Source organism: Pristiophorus japonicus, chromosome 21 (assembly GCF_044704955.1).
Source record: "Pristiophorus japonicus isolate sPriJap1 chromosome 21, sPriJap1.hap1, whole genome shotgun sequence".
Classification (NCBI taxonomy): Eukaryota; Metazoa; Chordata; class Chondrichthyes; family Pristiophoridae; genus Pristiophorus; species Pristiophorus japonicus.
Window position 1 is genome coordinate 74,214,226 of NC_091997.1, and position 17,527 is coordinate 74,231,752.

The 17,527-nt window shown below is 48.8% G+C and overlaps 1 protein-coding gene across 50 annotated transcripts in view; it reads left to right on the top strand.

The window, feature by feature from the left end:
- The window catches only part of LOC139233716 (CUGBP Elav-like family member 4), an 831,346-nt gene that overhangs the window by 557,064 nt on the left and 256,755 nt on the right, over nt 1-17,527 (top strand). For 25 of the 50 annotated variants that reach the window (XM_070864128.1, XM_070864129.1, XM_070864139.1 and 22 more), the window contains exon 3: nt 9,034-9,082. In XM_070864128.1, the coding sequence (XP_070720229.1) occupies nt 9,034-9,082 (49 nt within the window). Of the gene's footprint in view, nt 1-9,033; nt 9,089-9,326; nt 9,329-17,527 lie in introns of all 50 variants that reach the window. The other 25 variants (XM_070864155.1, XM_070864176.1, XM_070864151.1 and 22 more) reach the window with 2 other exon arrangements.

A 17,527-nucleotide genomic window follows, 5' to 3' on the forward strand; every position in this document is an offset into this window, starting at 1 on the left:
CATGAAACACAAAAGGATAGTATGCAGGAACAGCAAGTGATCAGGAAGGCCAATGGTATCTTGACCTTTATTGCAAAGGGGATGGAGTAGAAAAGCAGGGAAGTCTTGCTACAGCTGTACAGGGTATTGGTAAGGCCACACCTGGAATACTGCGTACAGTTTTGGTTTCCATATTTACGAAAGGATATACTTGCTTTGGAGGCAGTTCAGAGAAGGTTCACTAGGTTGATTCGGAGATGAGGGGGTTGACTTATGAGAAAAGGTTGAGGAGGTTGGGCCTCTACTCATTAGAATTCAGAAGAATGAGAGGTGATCTTATCGAAATGTATAAGATTATGAGGGGCTTGACAAGGTGGATGCAGAGAGGATGTTTCCACTGATGGGGGAGACTAGAACTAGAGGGCAGGATCTTAGAATAAGGGGCCGCCCATTTGGAACTGAGATGAGGAGAAATTTCTTCTCTCAGAGGGTCGTAAATCTGTAGAATTCGCTGCCTCAGAGAGCTGTGGAAGCTGGGACATTGAATAAATTTAAGGCAAAAATAGACAGTTTCTTAAACGATAAGGGGATAAGGGGTTGTGGGGAGCGGGCAGGGAAGCGGACCTGAGTCCATGATCAGATCAGCCATGATCGTATTGAATGGCGGAGCAGGCTCGAGGGGCCATATGACCTACTCCTGCTCCTATTTCTTATGTTCTTATACGAAGGACCGCCTATGATGGGATGCTCCTCCCCAAATGCATGAAAAGATCTGTGAGCATCAACAACTTGAGATAAAGGAAAGTTAATGGGAACATGGATTGAAACTTGGTGTGTGGCCCTCGAGGGGTCTCCAATACATCCCACAAAGACAAATGGCTCGGATGCCTCGGCCTCAATCAGCGCCAACTCCCTTATCTGCAACCCTGCAAGAAGTTTGCTTTGGAGCGTAAAGCAGAGGAGGTGAGGCCCAAATAAACATTAGTCAAGCTGATCGCCGAAGAAGTATCTTCTGCTTTTAATCCGTTTTCCTTCAAAGTTGTGAGCTGAATTGGTCCAAATTGCCCGTTGCAAATTGTGTTCTGCTCCTCGGTGCCAAGTGAAGCCATCAGGGTGATTCTTCACCATGTCCCCAGGTAGCATTAGGGTGATTACACCCCTGTGCATTTTGTCTCAACTCGGATTATTGATGGGAGAAGCTGTGTCCCCGGGGATGTGAGTGGGTTTACAACCTTTATTGGTTTTTGTTGCTGTGCACAGACTTTGCACCAAATCTCAGAAATTATAGTCGCCCGCCAGTCCATGCAGCAGCAGAGCCACGCGAGCATTACTCAATTCGTTTTTATTTCACAAGGCATCCGGGACAGAATGAAAGTGAGCTGACAACACCGGTTCAAATCTTAAGAAGCCAGTGTGGTGCTGTCAGCAAATAATTTCGACTGGATTTTATCGAGGCTTGGCAAGGACACTGGACTGGTGAAGACCGAGGGTGGTGGCCCATTTTGCCACTTTCGGAGAACAGGGGCCATGGTTGTTAATCAAAGCCACCCACTGCCCCATTCTGGTCACCGGAATGAGGCAGTGGGTGGCTTTGTTTCACAACCACGGTCGCCAAAGTGCGCTTGCAAAGATTTTTGATTTCATTACTCTGTACATACACTGCGGGCCTGGATTTGAAAGCTTTTTTTGTTTTCGGGGGCGAAAATGGAGGCGGGGCGGGAAAGTTGGCGGCCGGGAATAGTTTGGGCTTTGGTTCGGAAGTTTGGGCATCTGGGCCCTGCGTCAGCGGGCACAGCGCGAAGGGAGGCGTTGTACACTTTTTGTGGCGCAAGGACGGGAAACTCGCGAACTAAAGTGCCAGGCCGTGTGCGCTCCGAGAGAGGCCGGGGGAGCGGGGGGGAAAACTTAAATAAAAAACACAAAAACATAGCCCACGCCACCACAACACAAATCGCTAAAAAATTGAAAAGAACAACCACTCGCATTTACCTTCGGAGAAGGTAACCTCCTTCCTCGCCGCCGGCTCCACCGGACTGCTCTGATTTCCCAGGGGTCATTGCGGGCGCACTTCCGGTCGGACGGATCGGGCAAAAGCCCCAAACTCCTGCCGGTGTCGCGACCAGAGGCGTCGCACACCCGGCGCTGCTCTCCCCGGCGACACAAACCCTGACCGGAGGATCGCGGCGGGGGCGCGGGAGACATCGAGGCCGCCTCTCACGCCGCTCCGGGGCACAACCCCGAGCGCAGCGGACTGGACAATCCAGCCCGCTCTGTGTGACACGACGACAAAAACAGAAAGACCTGCACTTACCTAGCGCCTTTCACGGCCGTCGGGCATCCCAAAGCACTTTTCAGCACGTGAATTATTTTTTGAAGTGTGGCCACTGTTGTAATGTGGGAAACGCGGCAGTTAATATGCGCAGAGAAGGCTCCCATAAGCAGCAATGTGATCATGGCCAGATAATCTGTTTTAGTGATGTTGGTTGAGGGATAAATATTGGGTCAGGACACTGTGATGAAACTGACGATGGAAGAAGGCACCGATATCCCAGCGGTCCCGTAAGTTACTCCTGCAAATAGCTATGCCATAGAGACCAGGAGTGCACCGGTTTGGTGCCTAGTCTATCATGGGTTTGCTGATCTCAGTTAAGGAGCATTTCAGGGTGCCACTGATCACCTCAGCTCCTTTGGGTTGGATTAGGAAGAGAAAATTGGCTAGGGTTACTAGTTGGGATATCATCATCATCATAGGCAGTTCCTCGAGTCGAGGATGACTTGCTTCCACATCAAAAAGTTTACAGGTGTTTCAATGAAGGACCTAGTATTCTGGATCCCGAACCACATCCTGAAGGGTGGAAGATGTCTGTGCGTGGATTTTTTTAACGTGTGGTGGCCGTTGCACACCAGCCACCACACGGGCTTGACAGAGCTAGGTCTTGGTCCAATGGCAAGGGTTACATAGAAACATAGAACATAGAAAATAGGTGCAGGAGTAGGCCATTCAGCCCTTCTAGCCTGCACCGCCATTCAATGAGTTCATGGCTGAACATGCAACTTCAGTACCCCCTTCCTGCTTTCTCGCCATACTCCTTGATCCCCCTAGTAGCAAGGACTTCATCTAACTCCCTTTTGAATATATTTAGTGAATTGGCCTCAACTACTTTCTGTGGTAGAGAATTCCACAGGTTCACCACTCTCTGGGTGAAGAAGTTTCTCCTCATCTCGGTCCTAAATGGCTTACCCCTTATCCTTAGACTGTGACCCCTGGTTCTGGACTTTCCCAACATTGGGAACATTCTTCCTGCATCTAACCTGTCTAAACCCGTCAGAATTTTAAACGTTTCTATGAGGTCCCCTCTTATTCTTCTGAACTCCAGTGAATACAAGCCCAGTTGATCCAGTCTTTCTTGATAGGTCAGTCCCGCCATCCCGGGAATCAGTCTGGTGAACCTTCGCTGCACTCCCTCAATAGCAAGAATGTCCTTCCTCAAGTTAGGAGATCAAAACTGTACACAATACTCCAGGTGTGGCCTCACCAAGGCCCTGTACAACTGTAGCAACACCTCCCTGCCCCTGTATTCAAATCCCCTCGCTATGAAGGCCAACATGCCATTTGCTTTCTTAACCGCCTGCTGTACCTGCATGCCAACCTTCAATGACTGATGTACCAAGACGACTGGAGACCAGTTCTGCTGCACGGGCCCAGTGCGCACACATATCGCAGTGTGGGCTGGGCCTGTGCTGCTCCTGGGCCCTCGGCTCTTCTGGCCCCGAACGCACGCTTCTCCTGAGCCCCGGTCACTTCCCTCTACAATCTCTCGCCGCTCCTTCACCCCGACCTCGCCGCTCCTGCTGTACCTGCCCACGCTCCAATCACCGACCTGGACCTTGGTGACGTCCCTATTTGCTGCCATTGCTCTGCTGCTCCAGCACGTGCTGCTTCCTGGAGTGGTACACCACCACACTGCTTCTTCTGCTTCCCGACCTGCTCCGATGCTGCTCGCAGGCCGGGGGCCGCTCAGCCTGCTGGGCCAGGCTGCCATGCTGCTCATATCCTTATATCAGGGCTGCCAATGCTGGTTGGACCAATTGGGATATAGGGTGAAGCTGGTCCGACAGTTCAATTGTGCGAAGCCGTGAAGACATTTGTAAATGAAGATCACTGCACTGAGGAATGGGAGTAAATGGAGGTCGTTAGTAACTGAGCTAATGGGTGAGCTTGAGTTTCTTCTCAGTGGTACACGGGTGGCATAGTCACATAGAATGTACAGCACAGAACTACCAGCAATTATGGTCCACACGAGACTTCTCCCACCTCTCTTCAGCCGTGGCCCATTGGGCAGCACTCTCTCGCCTCTGAGTCAGAAGGTTGTGGGTTCAAGTCCCACTCCAGGGACTTGAGCACTTAAATCTCGGCTGACACTCCAGTGCAGTGCTGAGGGAGTGCCACACTGTCGGAGATGCCGTCTTTCAGATGAGGCGTTAAACCGAGGCCCCGAGCAGGGGAGTTATCCCCGGTGCCCTGGCTAATATTTGTCCCTCAATAATCATAACAAGAACAGATTATCTGGTCATTATCACACTGCTGTGTGTGGGAGCTTGCTGTGCGCAAATTGGCTGCCGCATTTCTCACGTTACAACAGTGACTGCGCTCCAAAAAGTACTTCATTGGCTGTAATGCGCTTTGAGACTTCCGGTGGTCATGAAAGGCACCATAGAAATGCAAGTCTGTCTTTCATTCATTTGTTTTTATAATGGTTGATATCTGAACGCAGAAGGAATCTCCTCTGTTTCTGGCACATTAAACAAACCAGTTCACTTTGGAAGAACATGCCACTTGTGCGGACTTACTTTATTTGGAAGGTAAATCTCATTCAGGATTAATTTCTGAATGAATTATTTACTATCAAGAACGAGGCGTGTTGGACAAATGCAGGCCATTAGAGGAGAAGATTAATTTTAAAATAAAGAATTTATGACGGATTGAGAAATTGCATTTGGGCAATGTGAATTGGTGGGGGATAACTATTATCCTGATCTATAAAAATTTAATTATCAAAAAGAAAAATGGAGCTTTAATTGTGGAAATCCAGCGATTTAAAAAAAAAACCTTTAAATATGCAGAGAAACAGTTACTGGAAACGAAATTCCATTGCTCCGACCTTCCTCGGGCTGGGGTACTGCATCAGTACGTTACTCAGTCTTCATTCTTCACATTTGCGTTTAGCCAGTTAGCAGCATTTGGAGATCTCAGCAGTGCCACCCCAGAGATTTGAGCACTAAAATCTGAGCTGTCCACTCCCAGTGCAGTGCTGAGGGAGTGCCGCACTGCCGGAGGTGCTGTCTTTCTGACCAGACATTAAACCGAGGACCCGCCTGCCCTCTCAGGTGGACGTAAAAAGATCCTGCGGCACTATTCGAAGAGGAGCAGCGAAGTTCTCCCAGGCGTCCTGACCAATCTTTATCCTTCAACCAACACCTAAAACAGACGATCTGATCGTTATCACAGTTCTGTTTGTGGCCTCTAGCTGTGTGTAAATTGTCTGCCGCGTTTCCAACATTACAACAGCGATTATACTTCAAGAGAACCTCATTAGTTGTGAAGCATTTTGGGGCAGCCTGAGGACATGGAAGGTGAGTCTTTTGGATCACCTTCGTCTGAGATGGTCCCTCGTATCGAGGATGACTGGTTACCACACCAGAAAGGGATGAGTTCACAGGTGTTTCAATGAGGACCTGATATTCCAGGTCCCAAACTACATATTGAAGGGTGGAGCCTTACAGCAAGGTCCGAACCCTGTCATTATCTGACGTCCACACTTTTCAACACGGCTCGCTGGACAGCTATCGAGAGTGGCTAAGTTGGTACAGGTTGAGCGTCCCTAATCCGGCAAACTTGGGACAAGGCCGAGCTGGTTTTCGTGTTATTCCCAACTTCAGAACGTGTTTCTGGTGTCCGAAACCCGGAAACGCCCAAGCCCAGATTCAGGTATTTCCGGATTTCAGAACATCAGAAAGGTGAGGGCGGGGGGAGCGCGGTTCACCGCTGTGGAGGAGCTGTTCGGGCGGGCCCCACCGTGGAGCTGTTCGGGCGGGCCCCGCCATGGAGCTGTTCGGGCGGGCCCCACCGTGGAGCTGTTCGGGCGGGCCGCGCCATGGAGCTGTTCGGGTGGGCCCCGCCATGGAGCTGTTCGGGCGGGCCCCGCCGTGGAGCTGTTCGGGTAGGCCTCGTAATGGAGGAGCTGTTCGGGCGGGCCCCGCCGTGGAGCTGTTTGGGCGGGCCCCACCGTGGAGCTGTTCGGGCGGGCCCCATCGTGGAGCTGTTCGGGCGGGCCCCATCGTGGAGCTGTTCGGGCGGGCCCCACCGTGGAGCTGTTCGGGCAGGCCTTATCATGGAGGAGCTGTTCGGGCGGGGCCCGCCGTGGAACTGTTCGGGCGGGCCCCACCGTGGAGCTGTTCAGGCAGGCCCCACTGTGGAGCTGTTTGGGCAGGCCTTGTCATGGAGGAGCTGTTCGGGCGGGGCCCGCCGTGGAGCTGTTCGGGCGGGCCCCACCGTGGAGCTGTTCAGGCAGGCCCCACCGTGGAGCTGTTCGGGCGGGCCCCACCGTGGAGCTGTTCGGGCAGGCCTTGTCATGGAGGAGCTGTTCGGGCGGGCCCCGCCGTGGAGCTGTTTGGGCGGGCCCCACCGTGGAGCTGTTCGGGCGGGCCCCACCGTGGAGCTGTTCGGGCAGGCCTTGTCATGGAGGAGCTGCTCGGGCGGGGCCCCGTCGCAGAAGAGGTGTTGGGGCGGGCCGGTGAAGAGGCCCCGAGGTAAGGGCAGCAGCGGGGCCCCGAGGTCAGCAAGGTCGGCGGGTCCAGATTCCGGAACATTTTACGGATTCCGGATGACCTTGCCACCAATCGGTCCGGATTCCGGAACATTCCGGATTCCATAACTCTGGATTTTGGGCACTGCACCTGTACCTCTCTCTCAATCAGCAACATTGAGGCCATTTGTAGCTCGCCAACTGATTTGCTGTCCAACAGTCTAGGAAAAATAAAGCACCATTTTGAACCATTTTACTGTTCAGAATATCTCGTTGCATTTTTATTTTGTTGAAATGTTGGCTTCTCCTTAAAAGCATCTCCGCCACCTATTATTCAAGCTGTTTGGTCAGCCCTCAGTCCAGTTGGCACTAATGTGACAGAAAGTTGGCAGCCGTACTGAAAGAGGCATTAACGGCAGGTACTGCGTGAAGTGAAAATGTCAAGTTTGATGCGGGATATTGGGCGGGCAGGTGAGGGCAGTAAATGGGGGCCCAGAGATTCTCGTAGCACACAGAGCCTGCCTCAAGTCCTGTACCTGAGAGAGAGTGCGATACCATTAGCATGTAATGTGGAAAGATGTGTCCATAACCTCGCATTCTCTCCAATACATGAATTGAACTGACATCTAGCAAATACTCTTGAGTAGGAGAACATATACTTGGTGTTATGTACACTGCATCCTTTGAATCCCAGGGAGAGAGGTCCTGTGAGAAGGAGGATAGTATGTTTGTGTGTGTGTACAGTCACATAAGACTCATTTTAGAGTGGAAGCAAGTCTTCCTCGATTCTGAGGGACTGCCTTTGATGATGACTAGAACCATGCAGCAGAGCTGGTCTCCAGTCATTTTTGGTTAATCCTTGCCACTGGACCAAGACCTTGCTCCGTCAAGCTCGTGTGGTGGCTGGTGTGCAACGGCCACCCCACGTTAAAAGAAAATCCACCCACAGGCTTCTTCCACCGTTTAAAATGAAGTTCGGGAGCTGGAACGTCAGGATCCTCACGGACAACCCCAACAGCAACAGACCGGAACGCATGAGAGCTAATTTTTAGTGTGGAAGCAAGTCAGCTTCAACTCCAAGAGACTGCCTAAGAAGACGACGACCTGCAGTTAGATGGTTAGCTAGATTGCTGAGCCTCAGAATGGTCAGAAGATCTCTCACTACCTCAAAATCCGTTTATTGTAAAGTTTGAGTCTACTTACTACAATCGCAGCATATCTAAAGAGTAACACACTTCAATTCAATTCAAAATCATGATGGGTCTGGACAGAGTAGATCGCGAGAAACTGTTCCCATTGGCGGAAGGGTCAAGAACAGATTTCTGGCAATTGGCAAAAGAACCAAAGGCGACATGAGGAAAAACTTTCTTGTGCAGCGAGTGATGGAGGCAGACTCAGTCTTATCTTTCAAAAGGGAGTTGGATAAGCACCTGAAGGAAAACAATACTTGCAGGACTACGGGGAAAGGGCGGGGGAGTGGGACTAGCTGAGAGTCGGCACGGGCCCGACGGGACGAACAGCCTTCTGTGCTGTAACCATTCTATAATTCTATGAAGCAATTGAAAGATGAGCAAGTCAGCCCAATCAGTTGGTTGGACGCTGTAAGTTCCAATCATTATTGCATTTTTATCTGAATAAACGTCGCTATTTGGGGGTGCGGCGTTGCCTCAGCCGGTTTTATATTACAGCTAATGCCCATTCTTCCTGGTGGGAGAGCTCTTCTCGGTGATTCCAGCTATCAGCTATGACCCAGCGGTAACACTCCCAACTCTGAGTCAGTAAGCTATAGGTTCAAGTGTATTTCTGCTTTGTCGAGTGTTGAGGAGAAAGACTCCTCGGTGTTTTTTTTTTTAGCTCTTCTGCAGCTTTTAGTGCAGGGAGGATGTTTCCTCCGGCTGGGGAGTCGAGAACCAGGGTTCGCACAGTCTCAGAATAAGGGGTCGGCCATTTAGGACTGAAATTAGAAGAAATTTCTTCACTCACTTTGAAACTTTCGACTACAGAGATTTGTGAATGCTCAGTCGTTGAATATATTCAAGGCAGAGATCAGATTTTTGGATATTAAGGGAATCAAGGGATATGGGGATAGTGCAGGCAAGTGGAGTTGAGGCAGAAAATCAGCCATGATCTTATTGAATGCCGGAGCAGGCTCGAGGGCCGAATGGCCTACTCCTGCTCTTAATTCTTACTTGTTGAATGTATTTTCACTCCAGAGTGCCTAACTGCCTTGCCTTTCTTCTTCTTGCAGATGAACCGCCCGATTCAGGTGAAACCTGCAGACAGCGAAGGACGAGGAGGTAATTATCAACACCAAAATTAGACCTGTGCCTTTAAATCGGGTCGTCATCAGCTGAAGCAGCTGAGGCCTGACAAGTCACTACATTGTACTGTTGTGTGTAGCCAGCTAGCCAAGAAATGTAATCAATAATCAAGTGCTTGAATTTACTGACAAATAGCATTCTAAGCCAAGTGCAATTTAATTTCTCCACTTAATGTCCCTTCTCTCAATTGGCAAATACACAAATGTGTTGCTTTACTGAGGAGTGCTGTTTACAAATAATCCTGGTTTTTTTCATTTTTTGTTGGCAATATCAGAGTGTTAAAGCAATTGCCGTCAGCACCAAGGTTGATGAATCTAATCTGTTGGTCCCAGCTCCGTTCCTGGCTCATTGGAAACGTGGGTTAACTGCTTTTGGCCATTGGTTTCCTCTCCTTGTTAGCGTAGTAGGCGCTGTGACGTCAAGCAACGCGCTGTGTCAGATGGAGCGATAGACTACCTTCCCCAGCTCAAAGAATGACAGGGATTCGGAGACATGAGAAACCAGGTCGGGGAACTGGGCATGTTGGACCGGGGTCAAACTAAAGGTTTAGAATAGAGCGGCTTTGGTTCAAAGGATGCACTGGGAACTTGCTGTAAACGCCTGGCCTAAAGAAATGCTCGACCCCCTTGTATAAATCACACCCTGTGTTGCTGCTCACCTTATCCAGCACTAAAGGATCAGTCAGACTTAAAGTCAAGGTTCCTCTTTGGTGGCACTTAATTCATCGACCCAAATTATTCCCACCGCTTGTGATAGACCTGTATATACTTCACCCTAGTGTTATATAACTCAGAAGATTCTCTACAGGCACTATCCAAGTTTGATAGAAGGAATTCTACAGTTGCACCACGGAGGGATTTTCGCAGTTCCAATGGACACAACCTCCTATTCCGCGTTGTTGGAAGGCTCGTGACAACACGGGAATAGACAGAATCCTTTCTTTTTTACTTTTGGGCTTCTTTTCTTCCCCTCTTCCATTCCCTTCTTTAATTGTTGACATTGTGGTTCGTGGTGTCCACATTCTCTGTCTCAGGAGGAAGTTGTTGAGCTCAATGCTGAGCGGGAGCTGAGTTTACATTGACTAACAGTCACTTAACCTGGAACGTTGGACTAGTTTTTAACATTCCAACTGTGCGACTTAATTCAGCTCTTCCACAGTGGCGAGGTGAATGACCTGTCTGAGCCGATGTCATCAGCAGCCAATTTACATTCCAATGATGTCATCAGCACCCAACTTACTTCCCCTGATGATGTCATCAGCATCCAATTTACATTCCGATTATGTCATAGAAACAAAAAAAACATAGAAAATAGGTGCAGGAAAAGGCCATTCGGCCCTTCGAGCCTGTACTACATTCAATATGATCATGGCTGATCATGCAACTTCAGTACCCCATTCCTGCTTTCTCTCCATATCCCTTGATCCCTTTAGTCGTAAGGGACACATCTAACTCCCTTTTGAATATATCTAACGAACTGGCCTCAACAACGTTCTGTGGTAGAGAATTCCACAGGTTCACAATTCTCTGAGTGAAGAAGTTTCTCCTCATTTCGGTCCTAAATGGCTTACCACTTATCCTTAGACTGTGACCCCTGGCTCTGGACTTCCCCAACATCGGGAACATTCTTTCTGCATCTACCTGTCCAATCCCATCAGAATTTTATATGTTTCTATCAGATCCCCTCTCATTCTTCTAAATTCCAGTGAATATAAGCCTAGTCGATCCAGTCTTTCTTCATATGTCAGTCCTGCCATCCCAGGAATTAGTCTGGTGAACCTTCGCTGCACTCCCTCAATAGCAAGAATGTTCTTCCTCAGGTTAGGAGACCAAAACTGTACACAATATTCAAGGTGTGGCCTCACCAAGGACCTGTACAACTGCAGTAAGACCTCCCTGCTCCTTATCCAGAACCACTCGAATCCTCTCATCAGCATTCAGTCTACTTCCCCCGATGATGTCATCAGCAACCAAGTTACTTCCCCCCGATGATGTCATCCGTATCCAATGCACTTCCCCAAGACATCATTGGTATCCAATCCACATCCCATGATCATGCCATTAGCCTCTAGCTCCCTCTGAAGTTACATCTATTTACTGCCTCTCGGTGACAACCTCTGCAGTCATGTGGTCAGCTGCCAGACATTATGCTGATGGAACCCAGCTGCCCCTCTCCACCTCCTCCCTCAGCCCCACAACCACCTCGATACTATTGGACTGCCCATCTGACATCCAGTCACGGATGAGGCAAAATTTCCTCCAACCGAGCATCAGAAGCCATAAACATCGCACCCTTGCCCCACTGACTTCATTGTTCTCTTTCGCCACTCACAATCTCAAATCTTGCCATCCTCTTTGACCCAGGGCTGAGTTTCGAACCCCACATCCTATCCATCGCCGAGACCACTTATTTCCAACTCACAAGTGTTGACCACTTCTGCCCCTACCTTAGCCTCACCACAAGTGTGAAACCAGCATCCATTCTTCAGACTCAATTTCCCCAATCTTCTTCGTGGCTGGCCTCCCATCCTCCATAAACTGAAAATCGGCCAACATGTGGTCACCTATATCGTGTTCTGATTGCTGCCCCACTCCTGTCCTTGCTGGCCACTGGTGGTTCCTGTCTGCCAACGCGTTAAAGTTAAATTCTCTTTCCTCGAATCCCTCAAAGGCACCCGATCTCCACAACCTCCTTCGGCCTTAGTTCCACTCCTGCACCTTTGGCTCGTCTGTCTCTAGCCCTTTAAGCATCCTGTCCTTCCTCCCCACCTTCAGTCACATTGGCCTCACTCTCTGAAACCTGGCCACTAAATCCTTCAATCCCTTCACTTCTCGCTCTATCTTTTGAAACCTTCTTAAGCCCCATTGTTTTGGTTGAGTCTTCAGACACCTTCTCCTATAACCTTCTCTCCATGGCTCAGCTTCCGTTCCTTTACCTATTTTAATGTACTTATTCTCCCACCATCCCGTGAGCGCCGTGGGACTTTTTCTGTATGAAAGATGTTGTACAGATGCCAGAAGTTGCTTTTACCTATGGAAGATGTCACCAGTATCCAACCTACTTCCCCTGATGATGTATTCAGTGTGCACGTTAATTCCCCAGTGGTGTCATCCATGCCTAAGCTATTTCCTCAGATTATGTCATTAATATCCAAGCGAATTCTTCCGATGATGTCATCAGCGATCAAATACAGATTGAACCTCTCTTATCCGGCATCCTCTGGACCTGGCCTGTGCCGGATAAGGGATTTTGCCGGATGAGGGGTGGTCACATTAAATTGGATGGCACAGGTACTGAGCAAGGGAATATCGGGGCTGGCTGGCTTAGGGCTGGGAGTTCGGCAGAGAGATCATGGGGGTGGGAGCGGTGGATCGCGGGGTCAGGTCAGCGATTGCGGGAGTCAGCTTGAGGAAGGACTTCAATTTGTTCATGTCGGAGTTCTAAGCATGTGCCACCCGGTGGTTCCGAACGAGGGGTGGTTCCGGATCAGGGAATTCTGGATAAGGGAGGTTAAACCTGTATTCAAAATGTCATCAGAAATGAACAAATGAATGTACAAGTTTATTGACTCACTGTGACAATTTTAATATTATGATGATGTTTGCACCTGATTTTTTTAAAAGGGCATTGTCTTCAATGGAAAATGTTCACAGCCTATTTTATTATTGGGGGAGGAAAGAAGAACGGGATCAGCTCATTATTTTTCCCTCATACGCAAAATGAAGTCCGTATCACGTGATGCATGACATTGCACAGACAAGCAAAACACAAAGGGCTAACAGGATCAAACCATGACCATTCCCTTTTGATTAAGTACTCCAACAACCTCCTCATGGCGGTTGTCCCAGTTCAAATTCAGCCTGCAAACCCTTTGGCTTTACAATTAGAGGTTTAGATTGTTTGAAACAAAGCTGGAACCATACATCGGCTAACACACACTCTTCCATGTGTTACGTGAAATAGGGGAACAGGAGGAGGCCTTTCAGCCCTTCAGGCCCATTCTATTATTCAATCTGATCATGGCTGCTCTGTGTACCTCAACTCTATTTACCTGCTTTGACTCGTATCCTTTGATACCCTTACCTAACAAAAATCTATCTCGGCTTGTGGATACACGAGAGAAACCTCGTTTAAAATCCTATTTCTGCTGCAGCGTTGCATAAATTAATGGCCGTCTTCAGCAGACAATGCCTAAATGGCACAGCTTGGGATGCAGCCAGAACGCTTAAAGAGATGAATTGGACGTGTGGCTCAGGCTTCCATGGATGAACTCATTTATCACGGCAATTTAGGATAAAAGAGCTGTCGGGAAAAAAAATGGAATAAAATTACAATATAAAAAAAATCAACAGTGGAATACGCACAGACCTTCATGGGACATTCTGCACTATTATTGTCCTGTAAGAACATAAGAAATAGGAGCAGGAGTAGGCCATACAGCCCCTCGAGCCTGCTCCGGCCTTCAATGAGATCACGGCTGATCTTCGACCACAACTCCACTTTCCCGCCCGATCCCTTGATTCCTCTCGACTCCCAAAATCTTATCGATCCCAGCCTTGAATATACTCAGAGACTCAGCATCTACAGCCCTCTGGGGCAGAGAATTCCAAAGATTCACAATCCTCTGAGTGAAGAAATACCTCCTCATCTCTGTCTTAAATGGCCGACCCTTATCCTGAGACTATGCCCTCTAGTTCTAGTTACTCCAGCCAGGGGGAAACAACCTCCCTGCATCTACCCTGTCAATCCCCTTCAGAATCTTGTATGTTTCAGTGAGATCACCACTCATTCTTCTAAACTCCAGAGAGTATAGGTCCGAAGCAGTTGAGGCTAGCTCATTGACTATATTCAAATCACAGATAGATAGATTTTTAACCAATAAGGGAATTAAGGGTTATGGGGAGCGGGCGGGTAAGTGGAACTGAGTCCACGGCCAGATCAGCCATGATCTTGTTGAATGGCGGAGTAGGCTCGAGGGGCTAGATGGCCTACTCCTGTTCCTAATTCTTATATTCTTATGTTCTTATGTTCTTATTAATGTTGGGGAAGTCCAGAACCAGGGGTCACAGTCTCAGGATAAGGGGTAAGCCATTTAGGACCGAGATGAGGAGAAACTTCTTCACCCAGAGAGTGGCGAACCTGTGGAATTCTCGACCACAGAAAGTTGTTGAGGCCAATTCACTAAATATATTCAAAAAGGAGTTAGATGTAGTCCTTACTACTCGGGGGATCAAGGGGTATGGCGAGAAAGCAGGAATGGGGTACTGAAGTTGCATGTTCAGCCATGAACTCATTGAAAGGCGGTGCAGGCTCGAAGGGCCGAATGGCCTACTCCTGCACCTATTTTCTATGTTTCTATGTTTCTATGATCTACGCAATCTCTCCAGTTCGGCTGCAAGTCGAGCCCATTGAAATTTAATGCCGTTTGAAGTGCTTCTTGTTAAAGCATTGCATTGCATACTTGGGCACCTCAGGAGGGGCAAACCAAGTGTGGTGGCACCTGAGGCGGCGTGGGACGTTCTGTCTGCCACGCGGTGTCAGCTTGACCTAGCTGGTCGCACAGACAGGTCACGGGTCCAGGTCTCACACTCAGAATCGCAGCGTGCAAACCCAGCTGACTCCCCTGTCTGAGGCGCCAATCACGCTGCAATGTCAGAGCAAACGTCCTTTGGACGCGAGCTTGGACTGGGGTTCGGCCAAAGCTGTCGCCAAAGCACGGCAGCGTTGCCGTCTTGAAAAGAAGAGGTTAAATGATCCATCAGATCTCATCTTGCGATCTTTTAATGCTGCTGACTAATGGTGTGACCTTCCTGAAGCTATATGGCCAGTGAGTGACGTTTGCCCAGTTGAAGCAATACAATATGTAGTTGGTATTTCTCAGGCATTGGGTCAGAATGTTATTGTATTTGAGCCCCATGTTAAGAAAGAGGGAACTTGTATTTATATAGCATTTTCACTGTTGCAATGTAGGAAACGCGGCAGCCAATTTGCGCACAGCAAGCTCCCACAAACAGCAATGAGAGAAGTACCAGATAATCTGTTTATCTAATGCATGTTGGTTGAGGGGTCGATATTGGCCAGGACACTGGGGATAACTCCCCTACTCTTCTTCAAAATTGTGTCATGGGATCTTTTACGTCCACCTGAGAGGGCAGATGGGGCCTCGGTTTCTATCCTTGGTGCTATGGGATATTTTATGTCTGCCTGAGGGAGCAGACATATACCTTTATGACTGTGGAATTTGTACAAGAGACTCGCACTATTTGAGGTTTAATATCTCATCCGAAAGATGGCACCTCCGACAGTGCAGCATTCCCCCAGTACTGCACTGGGAATGTCAGCCTAGATTTTTTTTTTGTGCTCAAGTGTCTGGAGTGGGACTTGAACTTGCAACCTTCTGACTCAGAGATCACTAGAGATGATAGTCTGGGCTGACACTCCAGTTTAGTGCTGAGGGAGTCATCATAGGCAGTCCCTCAGAATCGAGGAAGACTTGCTTCCACTCTTAAAATGAGTCCTTAGGTGGCTTTGGGAGTCTTGTGTCTGGGCGTGCGGACAATGTGGCCTGCCCAGCGGAGCTGATCGAGTGTGGTCAGTGCTTCAATGCTGAGGGAGTGCTGCATGTGTGGATGAGCTGTTCCTGGGGTTCAGGTGGACAATAAAGGACTCACGGCAGTATTCAAAGAAAAGCAAGGAGTTTCCCATCGCATCCTGGCCAACATTCCACCCTCAACCAACACCGTCAAAGAAAACATTGCCTTCTCAGTCATCTCATTGTTTTGTCTGTGGGATGTCACTGCGGCAGATATTCATCTACTTATCAGTGGTGTCTGCAAGGAATTCATTGTGTGAAGGGCTTTAGATGTTTCAATGCGATAAATACTGTTTCAGCAACAGTGGCTGCAGAAATTCACTCTGAATGAATATTATCATGTATTTACGATGGCAATTTTTTATTCCTGAAGTATTGCTCGTGAGGTTTTTTATCTTGTGAGCACAGTTATAACACAGAGAAGAAATGTGTGCAGGATTGTGCAACTTTATTTTTTTCTAAAAAAAATTGAACCAGTCCATGTAAAATCTGTCTCGCATGATGACTATGGCATTTGTACAAGCGAATTGCACTATTTGTTCAGGATGTGTGTGTGCCAGTTTATACCAACTACATCTGGTGAGCCGGCTGCCCCGATCGGGCGCCGTGTGCCAATTGTGTCTGGTAACATCACTGTCAAACACAAGAGTGCCAACTGCAGCTGATGATCGTGGCGCTGCTGGCGCCAAGGGCTGAACCACAGCTGGTGACACCACCCTTATCTGCCAAACTGCCTTGTGCCAGTCGCCTCTCCAGTGAGGTAGGCTGTCGCTCCTGTCAAGCGGCTACCAGCAACACCTGGTGGCATAGGTGCCAGTGCCAGACCAGCAGTGTGTCAACTCCATCAAGCGCTGGCCCGCTGGCTCGGCTCGCTTCATGAAAGCACTGCTCTGGTGCCACGCCACAAGCCATCGTGCAAGTCCACTCCAACTCCTTCTTTCCCCTGATTTTTGAAACTGTGCAACTCCTCAGTCTTCCCTTCCCGCTACCATCTTCAAGCTTTGAACATCAAAACTTGCTGTCTTCCTAAATGATACGTCCCCATTTACTTTGTGTTCTCCTCTGCTATTTTCAATCTTGGTGGTCTCCCTCTCTTCACCTGCGCTTCTCAGTAGTAAAGGAACATTCAACTATTTGGATATCTGTGGGATGTTTTTTATGGAAAGAAAGACTTGCATTTATATAGCGCCTTTCACGACCACCGGACATCTCAAAGCGCTTTACAGCCAATGAAGTACTTTTGGAGTGTAGTCACTGTTGTAATGTGGGAAATGCAGCAGGCCATTTGCACACAGCAAGCTCCCACAAACAGCAATGTGATAATGACCGGATAATCTGTTTTTCGTTTTGCTGATTGAGAGATAAATACTAGCCAGGACACCGAGGATATCTAACCTGCTCTTCTTCGAAATAGTGCCACGGGATCTTTCACGTGCACCTGAGAGAGCAGACGGGGGGCCTTGGTTTAACGTCTTATCTGAAAGACGGCACCTCCGACAGTGCAGCACTCCCTCAGGAGCGTCAGCCTAGATTTATGTGCTCAAGTCGCTGGAGTGGGACTTGAACCCACAACCTTCTGACTCAGAGGCGAGAGTGCTACCCACTGAGCCACGGCTGACACAAGAAGAGGGAACACGTTGAGCTATGTGATTAGCAACATAAGGGAGGAAGGTCCCAATATATATTTGGCTACTTCCCTTGTGACTGGAGCCCATGTCCTTTCCCCACCACCAGAAAAAAATCCCACTGGTATCCAGAGTATTTTCTTTTAATATTGAGAAATCTAAGTGATGGACCCAGCTGCAGGGCAGGACAGCATCAAAATAAAT